Source organism: Pipistrellus hanaki (genome assembly GCF_964339955.1).
Source record: "Pipistrellus hanaki genome assembly, chromosome: 9".
Lineage (NCBI taxonomy): Eukaryota > Metazoa > Chordata > Mammalia > Chiroptera > Vespertilionidae > Pipistrellus > Pipistrellus hanaki.
In genome coordinates, this window is record NC_140511.1 from 79,804,444 (window position 1) to 79,826,635 (window position 22,192).

Sequence of the window (22,192 nt, forward strand, 5' to 3'; positions counted from 1 at the left end):
TGCCCGCGAGGCCGCCGTGGCCTCTGAGACCCGGCCCGCCTGCCTCCTGCCTCCCCTTCCTCCCTGGCTCAGCCTGAGGTCAGGGAGGGCTCGGCTGAAAGGCCCTCAGCAGGTCCCCGGCCCTCTCACTCCACGGAAAGGGAAACTGAGGCCCAGAGGAACGCGGCTGCTTCACCAGGCCCCGGAGAGCACGGGCCGGAGCCCAGGGGGCTGACTCCCTGGACGGAGGTCCTTCTCCCGCTCCTGACGTTAAAACAGCCGCACAGACGCCAGGTGCTGGCCCGGCCCAGCCCTGCACGCGGGGAGGCTGCCTGCCCGCGGGGCACCAGCTGCTGCTCCGTCCCCGGCAGAGTCCGGGCCGAGGGGGCTCTCTGGGCCCATCCCGTCCGGGAGGAGCTGGGGACCACCATGGACTCTGTGGCCTACCAGCCAGGCGGCCGCTGTGAGATCCGCTGCCGTCAGAGGCGTCCTGCAGCCACCGGCTCTGGAACTTTCCTGGCCAGACCTGTTCCAGGCTGCTGAGGGCGCCAGCGGCCTCTGAACGGAGGTGCGGCCTGCCGCTCTGGCAGGGCTCCCGGGGCCATGCGGCCCCAACCCTCCGGACGCCCCTGCCCGACCCGGATCCTGCCCGTGCTCTCCCTCCGCCCCGATCCTGCCCGTGCTCTCCCTCCGCCCCGCGGGGCCCTCGGCCGGCGCTCTGGAGGACGGCTGTGACCTGCGGACCAGGCCCAAGGGGCTGCGTGGGCTCAGACACCTCTGGCCCTTCCTCGGGGCCAGGGCTGGGACCGGAGGCGGATCGGACCCAGCCCAGCTCAGGGGACCAAGTCTGGCACAGGAGAGAGACGCGTGCTCCGGAGCAGTGAGCCCTGAGCCTGGACTGGCTTTTCCCAAGGGCTTCCATGCGCAGAAGGGGAAACTGAGGCAGCCTTGCAAGAGACGTTGTTTACCAAGGTCACGGGGGAGTCAGCGCACTGTTGAGACCAGGACCCGGAGCTGCCTCTTGGCCCAGGCTCCTCCTCTTCACCTGGACCCCAGAGCCGGCCTTTGGGGGTGCACAGAGGCCCCCGCCGGGAGGGGGACTGGTCAGGGCCCACCGTGCGAAGTGTTGGCCGTGTTGCGTGAGCCGCTCCATTCTCTGCGCGAGGCGGTCACTCCACGTGGATGATCCCCGGGGGGCCCCCCGCTCCAACCGCGAGTCTGGGGTTCTCGGATGTGGGGTGTCCCGCCCGGCTGCGGGGTCTCTGTGACGGTCTGTGACGGCGCTCCTGGGCTGCGTGCTGCTCCCACCAGACTGAAGCGGATGCGCAGGCCGAGCTCCTTCAGCCGCAGCTGCGCAGGCCTCCGAGGACGGCCTGTTTCACTCCCGTAAAACCCATCGCCTCTCCCCAATGGTGAGTCCCTGGGGCACCGGCACAGACCGGTGAGAACAGCCCTGAGAGGTTGGGTTTGAAGAAGGAAAGCCACAGGGTCAGCGCCAACACCTGCTCTCCCGCCCTCCGCCCAGGGAGGGCCCCGCGGCCCCGCGGCCCCCGCCCTGGGCGCCGGCTCGTCCCCGCGGAACGTGGTCCGAGGCCGAGGCCCTGGCAGGTGGACCTGGGTCCCGGGGACGCTCAGACGCCACAGAGGGGAGGGCCTTCCAGGCCCAGTGGTCCAGCCCACTGTCCTTTTGCAAAGAAGGAAACTGAGGCCCAGAGAGGGGAAGGCACTGCCGCACACACCAGGAGGCTGATGGCAGGGCGAGGACCAGAACCCCCGTCTCCTGATCCTCCTGCCCAAACACCATCCACCAGCATCCAGACGGAGCCTTCCTTCGGCTCTGCCCGGGCCTCTGAGCCTGCCCGGCTCCTCCGCCCACTCCCTGGTGCTGGGGGGCCAGCAGCTCTCCCTCCAGCCGGGGTCTCTCCTCTCAGAGCTCCCTCGGTGGCTGAGCACTGGCGGGCGTCCGTGCCTGGACTTGGTGAGCGTGCGTGAGCCGGTGCCGCCCACGGAAGGAGTGCCCGGGGAGGCTGGACCCCCGGATGGTGCTGTGTGAGCCCCTGCAGGACTAGAAGCACCAGGGGCCATGGGTTGGGGGGCAGGCATTGAGGAGGAGCCCCAGGCACAAGTGGAGGACAAGCAGGGGAGTAGGAACACTCCAACTGGAGCGCGGTGGTGGGAGCACCGGGCGGGACTAAGATGGTGGTAGAAGGTCTGCTCCTCCCGCCCTCCCGCTCTCTCGGTCCCGGCCGTGGCCTGCCCTCTGTCTCTCCCTCGGTGCTGAGGTGCTGGGCTCCGCTCTGCCTCCGGAGTTCTCAGCTGGTCGCTGTTTCTCTCCCACCAGGAACATGGCTGGTTGACTGGCGTTCCTTGTGCCCTCGTCTCTCAGCCCTGCCTTCAGGTCCTCGCCCAGGAAAGCTTTGTCCGCTCTCCCCCCTCTGGTCCCCTCCGCGGCTCCAGGCCCCTCACCGTCTCTGCTCAGCCCGTCCACCGGCTCTGACGGCCTCACACGTGGGTGCCAACGTGTACCCTCTTCACATGAGATTTGTTGATTTCATAACCATAAATAGATAAAATGTTCTGAAGACTTCTCTGTGCAAGTAGGACTGGGGGAGTGATAACATAATGAAAGGGCCTGAGGAGAAAGGAAAACCGCCTGCTAAGATGCAGATGAAGACAAGACAGCCTTTGTACAACCAGCTCTCTGAGGGTATGGACTGCTGAGCCCCAGGCCCTGAACCGGGTGTGTGTGTGTGTGTGTGTGTAAATGCTTAGGAATCTGTTAGAAAACCTTTACACCCATGAATTCAAAAGAACAATCTAGTAAAAAATAGAAGTAGAGATCAGGAAACCTGAATTCTAATTCCTCTCATTCTAGCCATGTGACCCTGGGCAAGTTACTATACCTCTCTGAGGTGCATAGAGATTCTCCCGCTGGGTTAAACTGGGGCTCCAGGAGGCCTGAGGCCACTTGCTGCTGTCATTTTCCTCCCACTGGGACATTTCCCCCTGATAGGGCCTTTATCACTAACTATGGGACACACACACACACACACACACACACACACGCTTCCTGAGATGCAGTCCTGAGGCTGGGGTTGGGATAGGGATGGAATGGAGTACCCTGGCTCTTCATTGCCAACTCCAACTTATGTTGCCATGGAAACAGGATGTGGAGCATCACTCCGTATGGCGAGGCTGCAGTTACAAAAGGCTAGAAGCCAGTGAGGAGCCCATTCCACAGGGCCCCCGATCTCTCAACTCTTTGGAGAGCAGGACACTATTGCTCCATGGCACTGGAAGATTAAAGAGATTAAATGATAGCTTAGGATGCCCGGGGCCCAGAGAGCTTCTGGGGAGAAAAGTAGAGACATGCAGAGAACTCATCCTTGACTCTAACAGGGGTCCTCAAACTTTTTAAAGTGGGGGCCAGATCACGGTCCCTCAGAGAGCTGGAGGGCCGGACTATATGAACTACTAATCCCTACTGTAACACCTCAGCTGCGCTCACTGCCCAAAAAACCTGGCGGGCCGGATCAGACTCTTCTGCGGGCCGCATGTGGCCCGCGGGCCGTAGTTTGAAGACCCCTGCTCTAAAAGATGGAAGACTTTTTCTGTAAAGGGCCCTTTAATAAATAATTTAGGCTTTCCAGGGCATATGGGTCTCAGCTGCTCAGCTCTGCCATTGTGGAGTGAGAACAGCCATAGATGGTAGGGATGCAGCTGTGTGTCAATAAAACTTTATTTACAAAACCACTCAGTGGGCCATATTTGGCATGCAGGCCAGCATGTGTACACCACAACTGTACCCCATAATGCAAGAAACAAAAAGAGTCGGGCTGGGGGCCTAAGGCCCAGCATCACCAATGACCTGCTGTGTAACACTGAGTAAATAATTGCCTGTTTCTTTTTTTTAAATGTTTTTTTTTTTAAATTTAATTAACTTCAGAGAGAGGAAAGGAGAGGGAGAGAGAGATAGAAACATCAATAATGAGAGAGAATCATTGATCAGCTGCCTCCTGCACACTCCACACTGAGGATCAAGCCTGAAAGCTGAGCATGTGTCCTGACCGGGAATCAAATCGGTGACCTCTTGGTTCCTGGCATGATGTTCAACCACTGAGCCACACTTGACAAGGCAGTAGTTTCCTGTTTCTGAGCCTCAGTTTCACCAAATAGGCATAATAATATGAGTCACGTTTGTCATGAAAATAGGCTAGCAGGTCAGAGTAAATCTGAAGCCTTTCATCCCTCTGTCCATCACTTCAGCGCTAACCCCCTCCCCAGGCCATGCCCTTGACCGCTGAGGATGGCAGCAGCCCGCTGGAAGGGGGGATGCTTCTCTCTAGAGTCAGATTCTTGGTCTGGCTGTCCAGCCTGCAGCTCCATTTCTGCGGCCAGCCAAGCACAGGTGAAATCGTGGAGTCCTTCCTCCCCACCATCCTGTCCTTCAGCAACAGGCTACGGTTTGTTGGAGAGTCATGTGGCTGCAGGGGCTGGTGGCCAGGCTTTAGCGGGGGCCTTTGAGAGTCAGGATAGGACTAGAGTGAAGAAAGGTAAGCTTCAACGCTCCCCAAATTCTTCGCCCGTGGCCCCAGTTCCCAGGGCTGCAAGTCAAGCAGCCACACCTGTGGCCTCCCCACAGGTGACCGCAGCACCACCAGCTGTGTTGGTGGGTCTTTCTTGAGTCATCTTGTCCAACTGTCTGACCACCACTAAGAGTTTGGTATCTTGTCATGTTCTCTGAAGATCCAGACAGTGGTACTCATGTGATAGTCACTCACTGTGTGTATGTGTGTGTGTGTGTGTGTGTGTGTGTGTGTGTGTGTGTGTGTGATTCCCTTCCTCCTTCTTTCTCCTTCTCATAGATAGATATATCTGTTCAGGCCAAGATAGGATACATTTCGACAGCCCTTTGTCCAAATCCTTGCTCCAGAAAAGCAGCTCTAACCAGGGCTTTTTCTACAGGAGCAGACTCCCTACCTACCCTCCAGCTCTCTCCCAGGAGATCACTGTTCCCCAAATCTGTGGAAAAGATACACCCCCTCTTCTGATAGGTGTTGAGGGGTGATGTCCCTCCATATCCCAATAAAGCTATGGGGAGATATGGGCAAGGGTTCTCACTGCCTGTTCTTGCTATAAAAAGTCCTTTTTGGGGAAAAAATAATAAAGAAAGAAATCAGCCAATCCCTCCTCAATGCCATCACCTCTTCTTGGTGATTTTTCGGGGAAGGAGTGGGCGGGTTGCTATGGCAACAGATGCGAGCTCCTCTCAGTAAAGAAGGGACCTTGATATTTTTTTTCTCCCATTCTCTCTCTTGGCTGTGTGTGTGTGTGTGTGTGTGTGCACGCATATGCCATACATGCCTGTGCCCACACCAGGAAATTTTTTTAGAACTAAAGAAAATCCTCTTCCCTCAGCTCCCCAAATATGGAGTGATGAAAAGCCACTTCTCCTGCAGGCCAGGGAAGATTCGGGACTATTCAAGGGAAAAGGAAGCGGTCATATGGGGTTCCTTTCTTCCATCATCTTACTAGAGATTGCACGCAGCAGAGAGGAGTTCACAAATGATGGGGGTCCCAGGGCTGGAAAGAAGAGAAGATGCTGGGTGGAGAGAGGGACAGGTGATGCAAGAGCCCAACAAGTGACATCAGAGAGGACGGCGACCGAAGGTGCATTGAGGCTGGGGACACATGCAAATCCCTACGGCATGGGATGCTGCGAGAGGAAGGCCCGGGGCAGACTCAGACGTGGACACAAGCACACATACACGGACAAGGCGGCACACAGAAAGCTGCAAAATAATAAAAATACATACAGGCAGGCACAAACATAGACCTACATACAACACAAGGAGTCCTAGACATTCCTAATAGAGACAGGCATAAATACATAGGGATACAGACACACCACTACAAAGACATGTGCAGACAGACAAAAAACATACAAATGCAGTCATGGTGAAATGGACAGCCACACACGCACACATGCACACTCTCACAGTCTGGCTCCCGCCCTTTAATGGCCAGAGCATACAGCCAAGTGGCAGTGCATGGCTGGGAGTGCTGCAGGCTCACCCAGAGGGTTTGGCTGGAGTGCTCCCGCTCTCTATTTCTTCTACATACTCGCTCCCAAGCCCCTCTCTCAGTTCACTCCCTTGCCCACTTTCCTATAGCCTGTGGGCTCTGTCACCACCCCCACCTCGGGCTTCCAACGCTTAGCCTGTTCTTCTGTTGCTGCTGCTGCTGCTGCTGCTGCTGCTGCTGCTGCTGCGCGGGGTGTGGGGGGGAGGAGTGCGGTGACTCAGCCAGGCCGGGATGACTCACACTGCCAGTATTTTTAGCAGCAGCCAGGAGCTCTCTAGTGTGCCAGCCACCCCCCTTCTCCTGCTTGCTATTTTGGAACTGTCACTGGTGATATAAATAGCTCCTCTCCCACGGCCTGCAGCTTCTGCCAGGCTATTTTTGGTTCTTCTCTGTTAAAAATAGCTCCGTGGAGGTGGGAGGAAAAAGGAGTGGGAGCTAGCCTAGGGAGAGGAGACATTGGGGCATTCAGAGCGCCTCGACTTGAATCAGAGTGGGCGAACTAGGATGAACCTTTTTTCTGCTCCCTTTTTTGTCCGTTTCTAGACCATTCTTCCCTTCCCGAGTATCTCTCTTTTCCCCAGTCTAAGCTCTTGGAAAAATCCAAGAGCTCTTCTCTTGCAGCCCATTCTCCCCTCATTCTTCCTTCACTCCCAGAGCTCAGAAATCTTGGCCCCTGGTACCCTCTCCCATATTCATCCTCAGAGGAAGAGGGGGCATCCCCCTGGGACCTCATTCTGAGGCCTGTGTGGTCTCAAGCTCTTACTTGGATGTCCCAGACAGACCATGGCCAATATGATGTCCCTGGTGAGTTTTCAGGACCATGGACAGCGACCAGAGCCCGTTCTGTTTACTGAGGACCAGCTGGGCCCAACCAAGAGACACTGACCATGGAGAGGGACACTAAGAATGTCTCCCCGCCAGGGCTAGAGCAGTGCGTGAAGAAAACAGGAATACTGCCCTGGATCTTCATACAAGAAGGACATCCACAGATCAAGGGCTTGTCCACAAGGAAGCCTGAGGGAGGGGAGGGTAAGCACGTCAGGAGTCAGATAGGATGACAGTGGACCCACTGCTCTGTCACCCAGATACATAGGGTTGGGGAGTGTGCAGTCACACCCATCCTTCCCCTCCACTTCAGATGGCCGGTGGGAATGTCCCCAACATCTGCCAAAATGGCCCGAGCGGTCGGCCACCCTTCTCCTTGGCTGTCTCCTCCTCCCAGTCTGCCCCTCTTGCCACTGGCCTTTCCCACAAGGAGTGAGGAGTCCCTTGACCCCAAACTTCACCTCTTGCTGTCAAAGTGTATCTCTACCCTCCCTGTGGGACTGTCTGTGATCAGGCCGGCCCCTCTCTCCCAATTCCAAAGTGACCTCATTCCCAGCCCCTCCAGTGATTTCACACAAGCCCCCCACCCCCGTCTTCCAAGTGAGACTTCGCATAAACTGTCCCCTGGCCCACCCCTTCTTCTTCTATAGGATTCTAGGGGAAAAGAAAGGAACCCCTCGGCCCCCGTAGAGAGCAATCATCGGTGCTGAAAAGAGAAAAAAGGAAGAGGGAGATGGGGCCAAGAAAACAAAACCGACAAAGGACTTTCGGGAGAGCAGGAGGGGCCTGAAGGTGTGGGGAGTGGAGGGCGCAGGAAGCTGGGACGAGGCGAGGAGATACAGAAAGTAGTTGGGGGGGGGGGAGTGTGGAGAGGGGAAGGTAGAGAGGCTGAGAGAGGAGTCCTAGCACCGAAGGTGGAGAGGGGTCTGCAGGGGTGTGGAGGGCAGCCTGGCGAGCCAGGGGGTCCGCGGTGGGGGCAAGGATCTCTCCTGCAAGGTCCAGCTCGGCCCCTCGCTCCTCTGCTGCTTCCCCATCCTCCCACCGGAGGCGGAGGGGGGGCCTCGGAGCGCTGCGGAGGCAGCGAGGCTCCGCCCGCCGCTGCGCCCGGCTCACGCGGAGGATTCCTCTCCATATAAGGAGCTGGGATTCCCCGGGCCGCCCGCGCCCGCCCCCGGCCCGCGGAGACACCGGGCTGCAGTCGGGCGGGGGCGGGGGTTGGAGGGGGGGCGCTCACTTTGGAGCGCACAGGGGCGCATGGGGAGGGGAAGGGATGCCTAGGGGCAGACTCAGACCCTCACCATGCCCGGGGCCCTGCCTCAGTTTCCCCCGCCACTGGCTGAGGTTAATTCGTTGACAGGAAAACGCGGAATCCCTGCAGCCTGCAGCGCAGGTGCTGCTTTCTGTTCTTGGCGGAGGGAAGACAGGACCAAGGCCAAAGTCAGCCGTCCCCTCTTCCTCAGACCCCCTTCCCTCCACCCGGGGCTCAGACCCCACCCCGAGCGGCTCTCCTGATAAAGCCCCGGGGCCTGGCTCTGGGTGGTGGGTAGTGGGGGGGGGGATGGAGGCTCGTTCTTTGAAAGTGACTAAGGGAATCCCAGTCTCAGGAATCCCTAGAGAGAAACCCTCGCTGTGACCTGTCCCTCGCGTGAAGGTGACGCCTGGCCAGCAGCTAGGAAGGGGGGGGGGTTATGACAGCCATGCCCTCCCTCCCCCATTTTCTTATCTCCTTTAACAATCTAGTCGGAACCAGCCCCTCCTGGCCCTCCCTCTGCAGCCTCTCGCGCCAGGGGCTTCTGGCCGCCTCAGCCCTCGCCTTGGCGCTTCCCTGGGCTGAACACACTCGGACTCCCGGGTCCCCGCAGCCCCTTCCCAACGCAGCACCTGCCCCTCAGCTCGGCTGCCGCCAGCCCCAGCCCCCTCCGCAGCCTCCTCCCCCCCTCCCGCCGGCACCCCTCCTGCTCTCGCTCTACGTCACGGGATGACGTAGGAAGCCGGGGAGGGCGGAGGAGCGCCTGCCAGTGGCTCCTGCTGCAGTTGGCTAAGCCCAGCCTCCCGCCCTCCCGCCCCCCTTCTCTAAAGCGTGCCCCCCACGCCCGGCAGGAGCTATATAAGGCGGGACGAGGCAGCCGCCGGGGGCAGCGCAGCGGAGCGGAGCCCAGGAGAGGAGAGGAGAGAGCCAGCCGGAGCGAGAGACGGGCAGCGAGGAGGAAGGAGCCGCCGGCTTCGGGACAGGACCGGCTTCGGGACAGGACCGGACCGCAGGTGCTCGGAGCGCCGGAGCTCCGCGGCCGCCAGGCATGTACCGCTCCACCAAGGGCGCCTCCAAGGCGCGCCGCGACCAGATCAACGCGGAGATCCGGAACCTCAAGGAGCTGCTGCCGCTGGCCGAGGCGGACAAGGTCCGGCTGTCCTACCTGCACATCATGAGTCTCGCCTGCATCTACACTCGCAAGGGCGTCTTCTTCGCCGGAGGTGAGCAACGCGGGGTTCTTCAGAGACCCGAGCTGGCGGAGCCCGGGGACAGCGGCGCTCAGGGATCCCTCCGGGGCCGCCGCATGTCTGGGGTTGGTGAGCTGGGAGAGAAGGGATCGGGGACTAAGCTTTTCCTTCCGCGCTCTGTCCAGACTTCAGCTTAGTTCTGGGTGGGGATGGAGAGGCTGTGTCCCTGGTGCCGGACTCAGGAAAGGGAGAAAGCCGGGACAGAATGGCCCGGGTTCCCAGCTGCGCAGAGGCGCGCCCGGCGCCCGGAGAGGAAAGCCCGGGAAGTTGCAGGGACAGAGTCGCCAAAGCCGGGGGGGAGCGCAGCCCCCGGGGGCGATGCTGAAAGGGCTTCTGCCGCTCTTGAAGCGCTGTCCGCGGTGCTGACAGCAGCGCCCGGCTGCGAGGCGCTGTCCGCGGTGCTGAACTCCGCGGCGCCTCTGTAGCGCTGTCCGTGGTGCTGACACTCAGAACGGCAGAGGGCTTGGCCTGACTTAGAAGTCCAGCAACAGGTTCCCTAGGCAAGAGGCAGGGGCAGACCCAATGAGCCACAGGTGTGTGCAGAGGCAGGCCCATGAGAAATTCCTCTGGATTTTCTAACGTTCACCCCATGCCTTCCTCACTTCTGCTTTGCCTCCCAGTCTTGCTCCTGACTCACAGTGTCTTCTCATCCCACAGGTGCTCCTCTGGAGGGCCCCACAGGCCTTCTCTCAACTCAAGAGCTTGAAGACATAGTGGCCGCGCTACCTGGCTTTCTGCTTGTGTTCACAGCCGAGGGGAAGCTGCTGTATCTGTCTGAGAGTGTGAGCGAGCACCTGGGCCACTCCATGGTGAGTGCTGAGGGGACCCTACGAGCTTTCTACTTCTGAGAATCTGAGATTACTTGGAAGCAAGGTTTACACACCGCAAGACGCGTTTTGTGAAGGATTGGCTCTTGATGCCTTCTCTAATGATCATCTCTTCATCTTTCTCCAGGTGGACCTGGTTGCCCAGGGTGACAGCATCTATGACATCATTGACCCAGCTGACCACCTAACTGTGCGCCAGCAACTCGCCCTGCCCTCTGCCCTAGACACTGGTGAGCTCTCCTTTCTCTCTTCCTCAATCCAATCTCCTGTCTGCTGCCTTGCTCCTCCCCATCTGTCATCTCTCTCAGCCACTTGCCTTCTTATCAGTGTTTCTCTTCACTCACCTAGATCGCCTCTTCCGCTGTCGCTTCAACACCTCCAAGTCCCTGAGGCGCCAGAGTGCAGGCAACAAACTGGTGCTTATTCGAGGCCGATTCCACGCTCACCCACCTGGAGCCTACTGGGCGGGAAACCCTGTGTTCACAGCCTTCTGCGCACCCCTGGAGCCGAGACCCCGCCTTGGCCCTGGCGCTGGCCCCGCCTCACTCTTCTTAGCCATGTTCCAGAGCCGTCATGCGAAGGACCTGACCCTGCTGGACATCTCTGAGAGGTGAGCTCAGAGTGTGTAGACTCCAGCAGGAAAGTGGGCCAGAGATGAGGGGACCCTAGATTCCGGAGTCAGGGGCAGGGAGGATGGGACCTAAGGGAACAGAGGACCTGGGGGCGGGGGAGTGAGATGCCTTGACAAGCAGGGAAAACAGAAAGCTGACCTCACCCTTTCCGCTTTCCCAGTGTCCTAATCTACCTGGGCTTTGAGCGCAGCGAGCTGCTCTGTAAATCATGGTATGGACTGCTGCACCCCGAGGACCTGGGCCACGCTTCTGTTCAACACTACCGCCTATGTGAGTGTCCAGGAAAGCTGGGACAAGGCAGGGAGCTGGGAAAGGGCATGGGAGAGCCTACCAGGAAGGTCTGGTCAAGGCCAATGCTGGGGAGGCACCAGAGGCCAGCAGTGTTGGATGCTATAAGGGTGCACAGTAGGGTGAGGAGTGAAGGTGAAAATAGCATCAGAACTGGGGGACTCCAAATGGTGAGGCCAAGGTGGGGAGCTGAGGGGTACAGGGTAGGGTAGTCAGAAGAGCATGCTATTGATCCCCAAACTCAGTGGAGAGGTCAGTGGGGTGAGAGTTTAGGGGATGTTATGTGGCATGTGTCCTAACTCTGCATCTTTTTTCTTTCCCTTCAGTGGCCGGGAGTGGAGATATTCAGGCAGAGATGGTAGTGAGACTGCAGGCCAGGCCTGGAGGCTGGGCATGGGTTTATTGCCTGTTATACTCAGAAGGTCCAGACGGCCCCATTACTGCCAATAACTACCCAATCAGGTGAGCTGTGAGGCAGGAGCCGGGGTGGGAGGGCAGCGGCGGTGGGCGTGGAGGAGACCCAAACCTGGGACCTGCTCTGGGAGTGGACACCAGGTCCTTACTGGCTGTCTCTTCTCTCCTCTCCAGCAACACAGAGGCCTGGGGCCTCTGCCAGCAGCTGAACTCTGAAGACACTCAGGCAACCTATGTCCTGGGGACCCCAACCCTCCTGCCCTCATTCTCTGAGAACATCCGTTCCCGGGAGCAGGGCTCCAGCCGGAACCCACTCTTTACCCCGGCCCTGGGGGCCCCTCGGAGCACCCGTTTCCCCCCTGCTCCTGAGATGGGTGCTGTCTCCACATCAGAAGAGCTTCCCCGACCTCCCAAAGCGCGGGGCTTCCGCTACCTGACGTTTCCACCTCGCCCCGAGCCTTCTCTCCAAGCTGACCTGAGCAAGGATCTCGTGTGCACCCCGCCCTACACACCGCACCAGCCAGGAGGCTGTGCCTTCCTCTTCAGCCTCCACGAGCCCTTCCAGGCCCACCTGTCCACTCCATCCGGCTCTCTCCCTGGACAGCTGACCCCAAGCGCCGTGACCTTCTCTGATCAACTGACGCCCAGCAGCGCGACCTTCTCAGACCCACTGACTAGCCCACTGCAAGGCCAGCTGACCGGAACCTCGGCCAGGAGCTATGAAGAGCAGTTGACTCCCTGCACTTCCAACTTCCCAGACCAGCTGCTTCCCGGCGCTGCTGCCTTCCCCGAGCCTCTGGGCAGCCCTGCCCGTGAGCAGCTGACTCCTCCCAGCACAGCCTTCCAAGCACATCTGAACAGCCCCAGCCCAACTTTCCCAGAGCAACTGAGTCCCAGTCCCACCAAGACTTACTTCGCCCAGGAGGGATGCAGTTTTCTCTATGAGAAGTTGCCTCCGAGTCCCAGTAGCCCTGGTAATGGGGACTGCACACTCCTGGCCCTCGCCCAGCTCCGGGGCTCCCTCTCTGTGGACCTCCCCCTGGTGCCCGAAGGCCTGCTTACCCCCGAGGCCTCTCCAGTCAAACAGAGTTTCTTCCACTACTCCGAGAAGGAGCAGAACGAGATAGACCGTCTCATCCAGCAGATCAGCCAGCTGGCTCAGGGCATGGACAGGCCCTTCTCGGCTGATGCCTGCGCAGGTGGGCTGGAGCCACTTGGGGGGCTGGAGCCCCTGGACTCCAACCTGTCCCTGTCTGGCCCTCCTGTGCTCAGCCTGGACCTGAAACCCTGGAAATGCCAGGAGCTGGACTTCCTGGCTGACCCTGACAGCATCTTCCTGGAAGAGGTGCCCGTGGAAGACATATTCATGGATCTCTCTACCCCAGACCCCAGTGGGGAATGGGGCTCAGGGGATCCCGGGGCAGCGGTCCCAGGAGGGGCCCTGTCGCCTTGCAACAACCTGTCCCCAGAAGACCACAGCTTCCTGGAGGACCTGGCCACATATGAAACCGCCTTTGAGACAGGTGTCTCAGCATTCCCCTACGATGGGTTTACTGATGAGTTGCATCAACTCCAGAGCCAAGTTCAAGACAGCTTCCATGAAGGTGAGTCCAGCCTGAAAGCTCAAGACCTCAAGTCCCTGTCCTGCCAGCGAGATACCGGGTGGAATTAGAGGAGTCAGGTCCCCTCTCTGTACCTCCACTTTACTAGTGGGATAATACTGTCTGCTGCCCGGGGTAGCAGTGAGGATCAGGACTAATGAAAAGTAATCTGGGAACTCCCGACAAGGAGGCCCAAAGGGCAGAGGTTAGGGGTGTGGGATAAGTGCAAGAGGATCCTTCACTCATGGTCTCTCCTGAACTCTGTGAAGGACCTAGATCAGCCATTATCACCCCATTTTACAGATGAAGACAATCAAGGTCCCAGGGTTAAAGACACTTGATGGGAGAGGCATTAGAGCCCCATCTCAGTATTCTCCCCCCTAGAGAGGATACAGACTGCGCATTTAGAGGCATTAGGGAAAGGAAGAGGCTGTCTTGCTATAGCTCCATCCCTTGCAAAATTATAGCCAAGGTTTCACTCCATCTGTCCAAATTGCTCCCCTTTCTGCTGAACCTCTGGTGATCCTTCAGTCATTGGGCCAACATATTTGAAGCCCCTACTATGTGCCGCATCCTCAGCCTGTGTTTCCTAACAGCCTGATTGTTCTCTCTCTCTCTCTCTCTGCAGATGGAAGTGGAGGGGAACCAACGTTTTGAATAAGTCTGTGACTTAACGTCGTCAAGTATGGCATATTGTCATCAAGACGTGGAGCTCTCTCCACCCCCCCGGGACTGTTGGGGGGATTCTAGGGGCTGGAGGGGGATATATCTGATTCCCCAGGCCCTACAGGATGGGGTGGGGGGGGGAGGAGGGAGGGCGAGGGAGGGGAGCTTCTTTTTCAACTTTAGAGACTTCCAGCGATCCCAGTTTCCATTTCAATCTGTATTCACTCGTAGTGAGTTTCCTTGAATGGGATTTCAAGTGGAGAATGGGGGAGTCTCACTTACCCCCAGTGCTGCCCCATGGGCTCGGGCCAGTTCTCTGCTCCCGGGGGCCAAGCCACCCCGGGGCCTGGGTGGGGGAAAGGCACCACCCATGCGGGCCGGCCTGTGCCCCGAGGGGCTCTTGACACCACGTAGAATTCTCTACACACCAGTAACGGGATTTCAATTCCGACGGACTCTGCCGCCCCGGCGGCCCTTCTTGTGACTTTTGCGCCCCGCACCTGGGGTGGGGGGCGTGAAGAGACGCTACGTTTCTTTCCGATGGAGGAAGGCAGACCTGCCGCTGTCACACGTGTGCTTGCACGAGAGCGTGTACCCGGTGCAGGACTCACCCGGCTGCCAGACTGCCTGGGCCTGCCCAGGTGGCCACCTCGTGGTGCTGTGGTGACTTTGTAGCCAACTTTATAATAAAGTCCAGTTCGCCTTTTTGGTACGCCCGCGTCATGCTGTGAAGAGGGGAGGGTGGGGGCCCGAGAGGGTTGGGAGGCCCAGGTGGGGGCGTGGGGGTCTGGGCCTGCAGAGGGCTCGGCGTTTCTTGGTCCACTCGTTCGCTCATGCCTTTGCTCATGGGACACCTGAGTGCACAGTGTGCCGTCCACCCTGTGCTGGAAGCCGGAGAGTTTGGAGCTGGAACAACAGATGCCACGACTTGCCTTCACAAGGCCAGAGGGTGCTGCGTCTCCTTCCCGTTCGGGCTGGAAGTGCTGTCTGTGTCGGGGGAGCAGCAGGGCCTGGGGTGGGTGGCGGGCTCCGTTGGCATTTCCCGGGGGGTGGGTTTGAAGTCTCAGGACACGAGTTTCTTTCTTCGGCTGGTCCTGCAGGGAAACAGCTTCCCTCTGTGGCTGTTGGAAATGACCCCCGCCCTGCGTAGGCCCTTCGGCTGACACACAGGTTTATATCCCTCCCTCACCGCTGTGAGGCCTCCGAACAGGCCTGTGAACAGACCCCCGGCTGGTGAGAGCCATCAGCGGGCAACACTGCATCTGCATCCAAGCCCTGGGCTGGGTCCTCCGCCCCTAAAGCCCGGGAGCCTCCGTCTCGGATCATCCCATCCCAGGGATGGCGGCTGGAACTGGGGTGGGGAGGGCTTCCCTCCAGGGCTGCATATGAAAGTTTTAAAAAATACTGCTTTCCTCCGAGCCTGAGGGCCCAACAGCATGGTAGGGGTGGGAATGAAAATTAGGAGACAAAAAAGTATTTAAATTCACCAACTTTTTGCTGAGTGGAACCTGAGCCTCAGTTCCTTCTCAGGTAAATTGGGGCTGGGGTCCAGCCGGTGTGGCTCAGTGGTTGTCTGTCTACTTATGAACCAGGAGGCTCAGGTTGTGGGGGTGTGCAAGAGGCAGCTGATCAATGAGTCTATCTTTCTCTCCCTCTCCTTCCCGCTCTGAAATAAATAAATATATATATGAAAAAAGGATTTCGCTGGTGATTGGTGGAGGTGGTGGGTGATAGGAGAGAATGCGCGTTATTGCTGAGAAGGCAGGTGACTTCAGAAAGAGACCCTGGCCACCAAGTTGGTTGGAGAGGAAAAAATTAGAAGAGCCAATAGCTCCACCTGCTGGACAGAGAAGTAACTGCTTCTGTCCCTCTCAGAGCTTCAGAGCTTAGAACAGAAAGAACTTGCCTAGTGGCACCCTCACATCTGACTCTCAGCCGGTTCTCTTCCTACCGATAACAGACCCTGCCCTGGGAGCAGAATGCAGGAAAAAAAGCTCGGGTTTTGGGGTCATGAAGACTGAGTTCAAGCGCTGGCTCTGCAGCCTCACTCTTCATGTGATAAAGAGTATTTCCAGTATCTACATATGGCAGTGTTCTGGGTGCTGGCGTTGCAACAGTGAACAAGACACAAGGTCACTGGGCTCACAGAGCCTGCATCCTAGCTGAGGGAGACATAACAGAAATTAAATAAACAGTCTGTAAAAAGTGCATAGTATGTTATTCAGTAAGGGAAAGAACCATTCTCTGAAAGCAGGAACTGTGTCTTACATTTGTCCTGTGTCCTCAGTAGTAGGACTGAGCACTGAGCACAGTACCTGACAATAAGCCACTTAAAACTGTTTGCAAATGATGTGCATCCTAAGTTTGTGTATGTGTGATATATATAAAATGTTATATATTTATATTTGATTTATATTTTTAATATATAATCATATATTAAATTAAATGATTTTTAGAGAAGGGAGAGGGATAGACAGAAACATCAATGAGAAACATCATCAATTGACTGCCTCCTGCACACCTCCCACTGGGGATCGAGCCTGCAACCTGGACATGTGCCCTTACTGGGAATTGAACCTTGACCTTTTTTTTTTTTTTTAATATATTTTATTGATTTTGTACAGAGAGGAAGGGAGAGAGCAGCAAGAGCAAAGAAGGTAGTTACCTATAAAGGAGCACCTATACGATTGTCAGCTGACTTCTCAACAGAAACCATGCAGGCCAGACGGGAATGGCAAGAAATATTCAAGGTAATGAATAGTAAGAACCTACAGCCAAAGATAATCTATCCAGCAAAGCTATCACTCAGAATCGAAGGTCAGATAAAGAGCTTCACTAATAAAAAAAAGCTAAAGGAGTTCATCAACACCAAACCAGAATTATATGAATTGTTGAAGGGGGTTCTTTCAGAAGAGAAAGTAAATAAAGATAAAAATTATGAACAACAAATACGTAACTATCAACAAGTGAATCTAAAAACCAAGGAAATTAAAAAAAAATCTGATGAACAATATTAACTGTTGAATATAATAGAATCAGAAGTATGGAAGGGGAGTGAACTGACGATTCTTGGGAAAAAGGGGAGAGGGGGATGTGGGAAGAGACTGAACATAAACTGTGCACCTATGGATGAGGACAATGGGGGGTGGGGAAAGGGCAGAGGGTGGGGTGGGAACCTGGTGGAGAAGAGCAATGGTGGGGGGGGAGGAACATTTGTAATAATATGAACAATAAAAACTTATTTAAAATAAATAAATAAATAAATAAATAAATATATTTTATTGATTTTGTACAGAGAGGAAGGGAGAGAGATAGAGAGTTAGAAACATTGATGAGAGAGTCATCCATCAGCTGCCTCTTGCACACCCCCTACTGGGGATATGCTTGCAACCAAGGTACATGCCCTTGACCGGAATCGAACCCGGGACTCTTCAGTTCCCAAGCCGATGCTCTATCCGTTGAGCCAAACCGGTTTCGGCTGAACCTTGACCTCTTGAGTCATGTTCAACTACTAAACCATACCCAGCAGCGCTGTATGTATATGTGTGTGTGTGTGTGTGTGTGTGTGTGTGTGTGTATATATATATATATATATATATATATATATGCAAATAAAATACCCAACAGTTATTTTATTTTATTGCTGCTTCTGAGGACTTGGTTAAATAAATTATGGTCCACTCATAAGACAAAACACTAAGCAGTCACCAAAAATTGCTTAAAGAAGATAATGAAAAACATTCTAAATAATTGCCAAGTTAAAGGTGAAATACAACAGCCCTACCTGGGTTAGCTCAGTGGATAGAGCATCAGCCTGCAGACTGAAGAGTCCCAGGTTTGATTCCAGCTAAGGGCACATGCCTGGGTTACCGGCTTCATCCCCAGTGGGGGCATGCAGGAGGCAGCCAATCAATGATTCTCTTGCATCATTGATGTTTCCATCTCTCTTTCCCTCTTTTTTCCTCTCTGAAATCAATAAAAAAATATATTTTTAGAAAAGTAAAATACAACAGTATCTAGAGTATGACACCACTTTATTTAAAACACACACACACACACACACACACACACACACATAAATACATGCACAAAGAAACAAAGAGCAGAAAAGATATATACCTAAATACTGTTAGGAGTCTCATCTGGGTGGTGGGATCCCCCAAACTGGAGTTATTTTTTGCGTGTGTTTTCCAAATCTCGGTGCAAAACAAAAAGACTAGCACGGTAACAGGTGTTCGGTAAACGTGAACCCATTTCTGCCCCGACTCCTCCTCTGTTCTCTGCTGGGACAGTCCTTGATGCTCTGGGGAATGGAAAACAAAGGCCAGGCTTCCTAAGATCTTCCCCGCCTCGGGCAGGGACCTGCTGAAGCTGTGCTCTTCCGCGGGCCTGTGGCCACGAGCCCAGTTCACATTCAGCTGGCACCGGACCCAGAGCGAGGACCAGCTCAGCGGAGGGGCCTGAAAGAGCCCCTGGGATCTGGGGCACTTGTGCAGTAACACTGTTGGGGCTGTGACCCGAAGTCACCACAGAGGTCTGTTTCTGTTGAACTGGCAAGTCCCCAAGAGTTAAGAAATGTTTCTGGCCCTAACCAGTATGGCTCAGTGGATAGAGCATCGGCCTATGGATTGAGGGGCCCCAGGTTCGATTTCGGTCAAAGGCATGTACCTTGGTTGTGGGCACATCCCCGGTGGAGGGTATGCAGGAGGCAGCTGATTGCTGTTTCTCTCTAGTCGATGTCTCTCTCTATCCCTCTCCCTTCCTCTCTGTAAAAAAATCAATGAAATATATTAAAATAGGTTTCTGATCACAGCACAAGCAACATCTGCTGCTTCTGTACAGACAGCCCCGGCGCTCCCAGCCCGCACCTGCCCTGCTCGTTTTGTCATCGGTGGGAGGAGGGCTACTCCTCCGCCCCCTGCCACCAATTCACCTGGACAAGGTGCTCTGCTGGGCTGAGCCTCGGATCGTGTGTCTGAGAAGCAGCAGCAAGAGCCCTGCTGCCTGAGCTGCCACCAGCAGTACCGGTCCCTTCCCCCAGGGTCCTAAGACAGAACTCAGAGCGGGGGACAAAGATGTTTATTTAGGCTGAATCCCGTGACACACCCACAGGTGTAAAAATACATCATCTGAAGTCAGGGCGATAATGATCAGGTTGGTGTCATCGCCCCCGCTCCCCTTCGGCACAGCCTTTCCAGCGGCTCCCTTCACATTTCCGGAGTGTGAGGCCAGGGGTCACTTCTTGGCAGCTTCCGCCTGAGCTGCCAAATCGGCCTCTTTCTGAGCCGCCAGGAAGGCGGCCCGCTCCTTCTGGAAGGCGGCCAGCTCTCCCGCACTGAGGCTGCAGGCACGGAAACAGACGGGGCGTGAGCGGGGACGTCACCCCTCAGACCCTGTCTCCCCTCCTGGACTTCGCATCCTCTGCTCATCTGTTTCCTCCCCATCCTCCCCACCTCTGCCTCTTGTTCCCTTCTTTAAGCCTACGGTCCTCTGAGGCCCCGCGACATCTCAGCCCAGATCCCGGGCTCTTCCTCTGAGCCCACCACACCGTGCAGTGAAGCTCCGGGCGCGTGTCCCCCTGACCAGGGATCAGATGTGCGCATTTCCGTGCTCTGGGCAAAGATTTGAGAAAAGTGATGCCCTGCTGAACCCCACTTCTCCTGGGAAACAACCGTCAACTAAACACCAGGAAAGGGTTGAGTGCAGGCCCTGCTGTTGTCCGGGCCAGACGCCCTCTCACCTAACATCTCCCTTAAAGACACCATTCCTGAGGTCACCTGAAGCCCCAAGGCGGGGCCCCCTGCTGGCCGGCCTCTCAGCTATTTCCTATTCTGCCTGCAACGCCGGAGTGTACACCCGATGACACGGAACGTCTTTGCTGCACTCTTTCACCTTCCATCCTTCACAGGAACCCCCGCTTTTCGGAATGCTTGCCCCCAGTCCTTGGCTTCCTCTTCCAGTTCTCTGTCCCCGCTCCTACAAAGTTCCCATTGACACCCAGGCAAATCGGGGGTCCTACACTTCACTCTCAAGAGAGCTGTCCTTCAGCACTGCCTGTCTGAGTCTCATGCTCCAGGCGTGCATCTGCCTCCGGCGCTGGGCTGTGACTGCCTTAACAGCGGGGCCAAGCATGGCTATCTTGCTTCCAGTCTCATCAAATGCCCAGACAACATCTAACACGCACAAGGTCCTTCATAAATGTATTCCAAACGAATGAATGCGGCTCCCAAGACTCTAAGGTCCTCTGACTCAGAAGCTGACCCTCCCACTAATGTGCACACGGTCCTGCCCCCCAAAGTCAGGAGCTGTCCAGGTCCTCCCCTTACAGCGCTTCCCAGAACACTCACTCCTTCACCACGCGAATGCCCAGGGAGCGGGCAGAGCCGACGAGGGAGCGGACCACGGCGGCCAGCGGCATGTCCCGCAGGGTGAAGGCGTCGTCCTGAGCTTTAACACAAGCGATCTCGTACACGTGCTTCAAGGACAGCAGGCCTGCCACCTCCTTCCCTGGAAGGAAGGAACACGCAGCCCTTCAGGGGTCACTGCCTGCTCCCAGAGCCCCCCAACCCCCAAAACCCAGGGGCCTACCGACCGACCCCCACCTGTGTGCCGGGCCCCCTTTTCAATCCCGGCAGCTGCCTTCAGGAAGTAGGTCGCAGTGGGTTGTCCTATCTTGATTTCAAACGTCCTGTCAGGCTTAATGAAAAATAAATAAGTACGAGAATATCTCTTCCTGCCTCTCCCAACCCCTGCTGCCCCAACCGAGGGGCCTTCTAACTGCCTGAGTCCCCTCCCTTGAGTCCCTTTCTGATGGTGTCCCTCCAAAGGACCACGAAAATAAACCTGTAGCTAACAGCCCTGCCGGCTCTATGCCAGGCCCAGCTGCGCTCAGGAAGTCCCGGAGGAGTGAAAGGACCAAGGAAGACCTGCCCCAGGGCAGGCCAGGCTCAGAAAAGGCACTGGTGCCCCCGGCCCAGATGGGGAACGTGGGGCGCAGTGGCAGGAAGAGACTTGCCCCGGGTTAGGGGCGGGTGGCAGCCCCAGGCGACCAGCCCCAGCCCGAGGAGGTGCGGGGAGGTGAGAAGGCGCTAGGCACCTTCACGAAGATCTTGGTGGGCAGCGGGACGCCTTCTTTGATGTCCTTCGTCTTCTCGTTGAACTCCTTGCAGAACTGGTTGATGGAAACGCCTCGCTGTGGGGAAGCACGGGGGCTGTCACAGGGAGGGAGGAGCGCTCCCTACCCCCCGGGAGCCTCCCTCCACCCCAACCCCCCCCCCCCCATCTCCAAGCCTCCACGTCCCCGGCCTCTGTCCTCCCCCCGAATTCGACGGCCACTCAGGAGCCAGGAGGTCTGCAGGCGGCACCCCTCTGTCCGCACCCAGTCCGCTGGGGAGGGCAGAGGCGGCGGCGCCCCCGGGAGGCGCAGGGAGCGAGTGGGTAGCGGAGCCGCGCCCGGAACCGAGGCCTCCCGGCTCCCGAGCCCGGCCCTCCACCCGTGCACCGGCTCCCACCCTCGGCGCCCTCCGCGCCGAGGCCCGCGCCTCACCTGACCCAGCACCGGGCCCAGCGGGGGCCCCGGCATGGCCTGGCCCGCTCGCACGATGGTCCGGATCACGCCGCCGACCTCGGGCTTCTTGGCCGCCCGAGTGGCCCGGATTAGCTTCGACATGACGCGGGGTTCGCTGCCTCCGTTCGTTCACCTCGGGTCGACGGCAGCGAGACGGACCGCTCTGGGCGCCGCCATCTTGTGTCAGAGGTCACGGGTCCTCTCTTTAGGTTAGGGCCGGTGAGGCCAACGAAGAGCAGAATTGTTTCTGTCCTCCAATGAGTAAGACAAAGAGGGTGATATAAAGAAAAAAACGTTAACCTTGCCATCTGAAGATACAAGAAGGACCCGAATGGTTCGGATACACATATTTCTCCCAAAGAGCATACAGGCAGTGCTTCGGACAGCTAAACTAGAGAAGGCCCTTAATACCGCACAGCATTGTGGGTATGGTAGTTTTGGCCGCCTTGCAAATCCCTCCGATCGCTGTGCGCTGGGGCGCTATCTGCTGGACACGGCGATTGTCCTTTGGTTTGAAACGAACTCACCTGTTGTTCAAAGGCGGCATGGTTAAGAGTACAGCATGTTCCTCTTGCTGCCTGTGAACTTGATGGGGTTTGGACCTCCAGTGTCCACAGGATAAAAAGATTCTCTGGGCTACAAGGAGAAAGGAGAAAGGGGGAAGTGGAGTGATGAGAGATGTAGGAGGTCCCAGCTAGAAAGGCCAGTAGCCTGCTTCCCAGGTGGGTTAATGGAGCCCTGAAAAGTGGTTCAGGCCAGAGGCCTGTGGGTGGCTAATCCCATTCCCCAAGGAGGCAGCAAGACCCTGGT

The 22,192-nt window shown here is 56.8% G+C and overlaps 2 protein-coding genes across 2 annotated transcripts; one reads left to right on the forward strand and one right to left on the reverse strand.

The window, feature by feature from the left end:
- The first annotated feature begins 9,009 nt into the window (after positions 1–9,009).
- Positions 9,010–13,940, forward strand: NPAS4 (neuronal PAS domain protein 4). Its single transcript, XM_084895348.1, has 8 exons — positions 9,010–9,360; positions 10,045–10,196; positions 10,342–10,444; positions 10,563–10,824; positions 11,007–11,116; positions 11,461–11,596; positions 11,723–13,152; positions 13,778–13,940. The coding sequence occupies exons 1-8, from the start codon at positions 9,186–9,188 to the stop codon at positions 13,804–13,806; spliced, it is 2,397 nt and encodes a 798-aa protein (XP_084751474.1). The 5' UTR covers positions 9,010–9,185; the 3' UTR covers positions 13,807–13,940.
- Positions 13,941–18,879: 4,939 nt separating this feature from the next.
- On the reverse strand, positions 18,880–21,589 carry MRPL11 (mitochondrial ribosomal protein L11). The gene is made up of 5 exons (XM_084893870.1): positions 21,362–21,589; positions 20,912–21,007; positions 20,418–20,511; positions 20,163–20,322; positions 18,880–19,156 (listed from the first exon to the last, which is right to left on the reverse strand). The coding sequence occupies exons 1-5, from the start codon at positions 21,482–21,484 to the stop codon at positions 19,051–19,053; spliced, it is 579 nt and encodes a 192-aa protein (XP_084749996.1). The 5' UTR covers positions 21,485–21,589; the 3' UTR covers positions 18,880–19,050.
- Positions 21,590–22,192: the final 603 nt, after the last annotated feature.

What these genes read in the sequence shown, in the direction of transcription:
- NPAS4 (XM_084895348.1), top strand. Translation starts at nt 9,186, where the DNA reads ATGTACCGCTCCACCAAGGGCGCCTCCAAGGCGCGCCGCGACCAGATC. An exon ending in AGCACCTGGGCCACTCCATG is followed by an intron (nt 10,197 to 10,341) that starts GTGAGTGCTGAG and finishes ATCTTTCTCCAG; the next exon opens with GTGGACCTGGTTGCCCAGGG. An exon ending in CTGCTGGACATCTCTGAGAG is followed by an intron (nt 10,825 to 11,006) that starts GTGAGCTCAGAG and finishes CCGCTTTCCCAG; the next exon opens with TGTCCTAATCTACCTGGGCT.
- MRPL11 (XM_084893870.1), bottom strand. Translation starts at nt 21,484, where the DNA reads ATGTCGAAGCTAATCCGGGCCACTCGGGCGGCCAAGAAGCCCGAGGTC. An exon ending in TGGGCCCGGTGCTGGGTCAG is followed by an intron (nt 21,008 to 21,361) that starts GTGAGGCGCGGG and finishes GCTTCCCCACAG; the next exon opens with CGAGGCGTTTCCATCAACCA. An exon ending in CCACCAAGATCTTCGTGAAG is followed by an intron (nt 20,512 to 20,911) that starts GTGCCTAGCGCC and finishes TTTTTCATTAAG; the next exon opens with CCTGACAGGACGTTTGAAAT.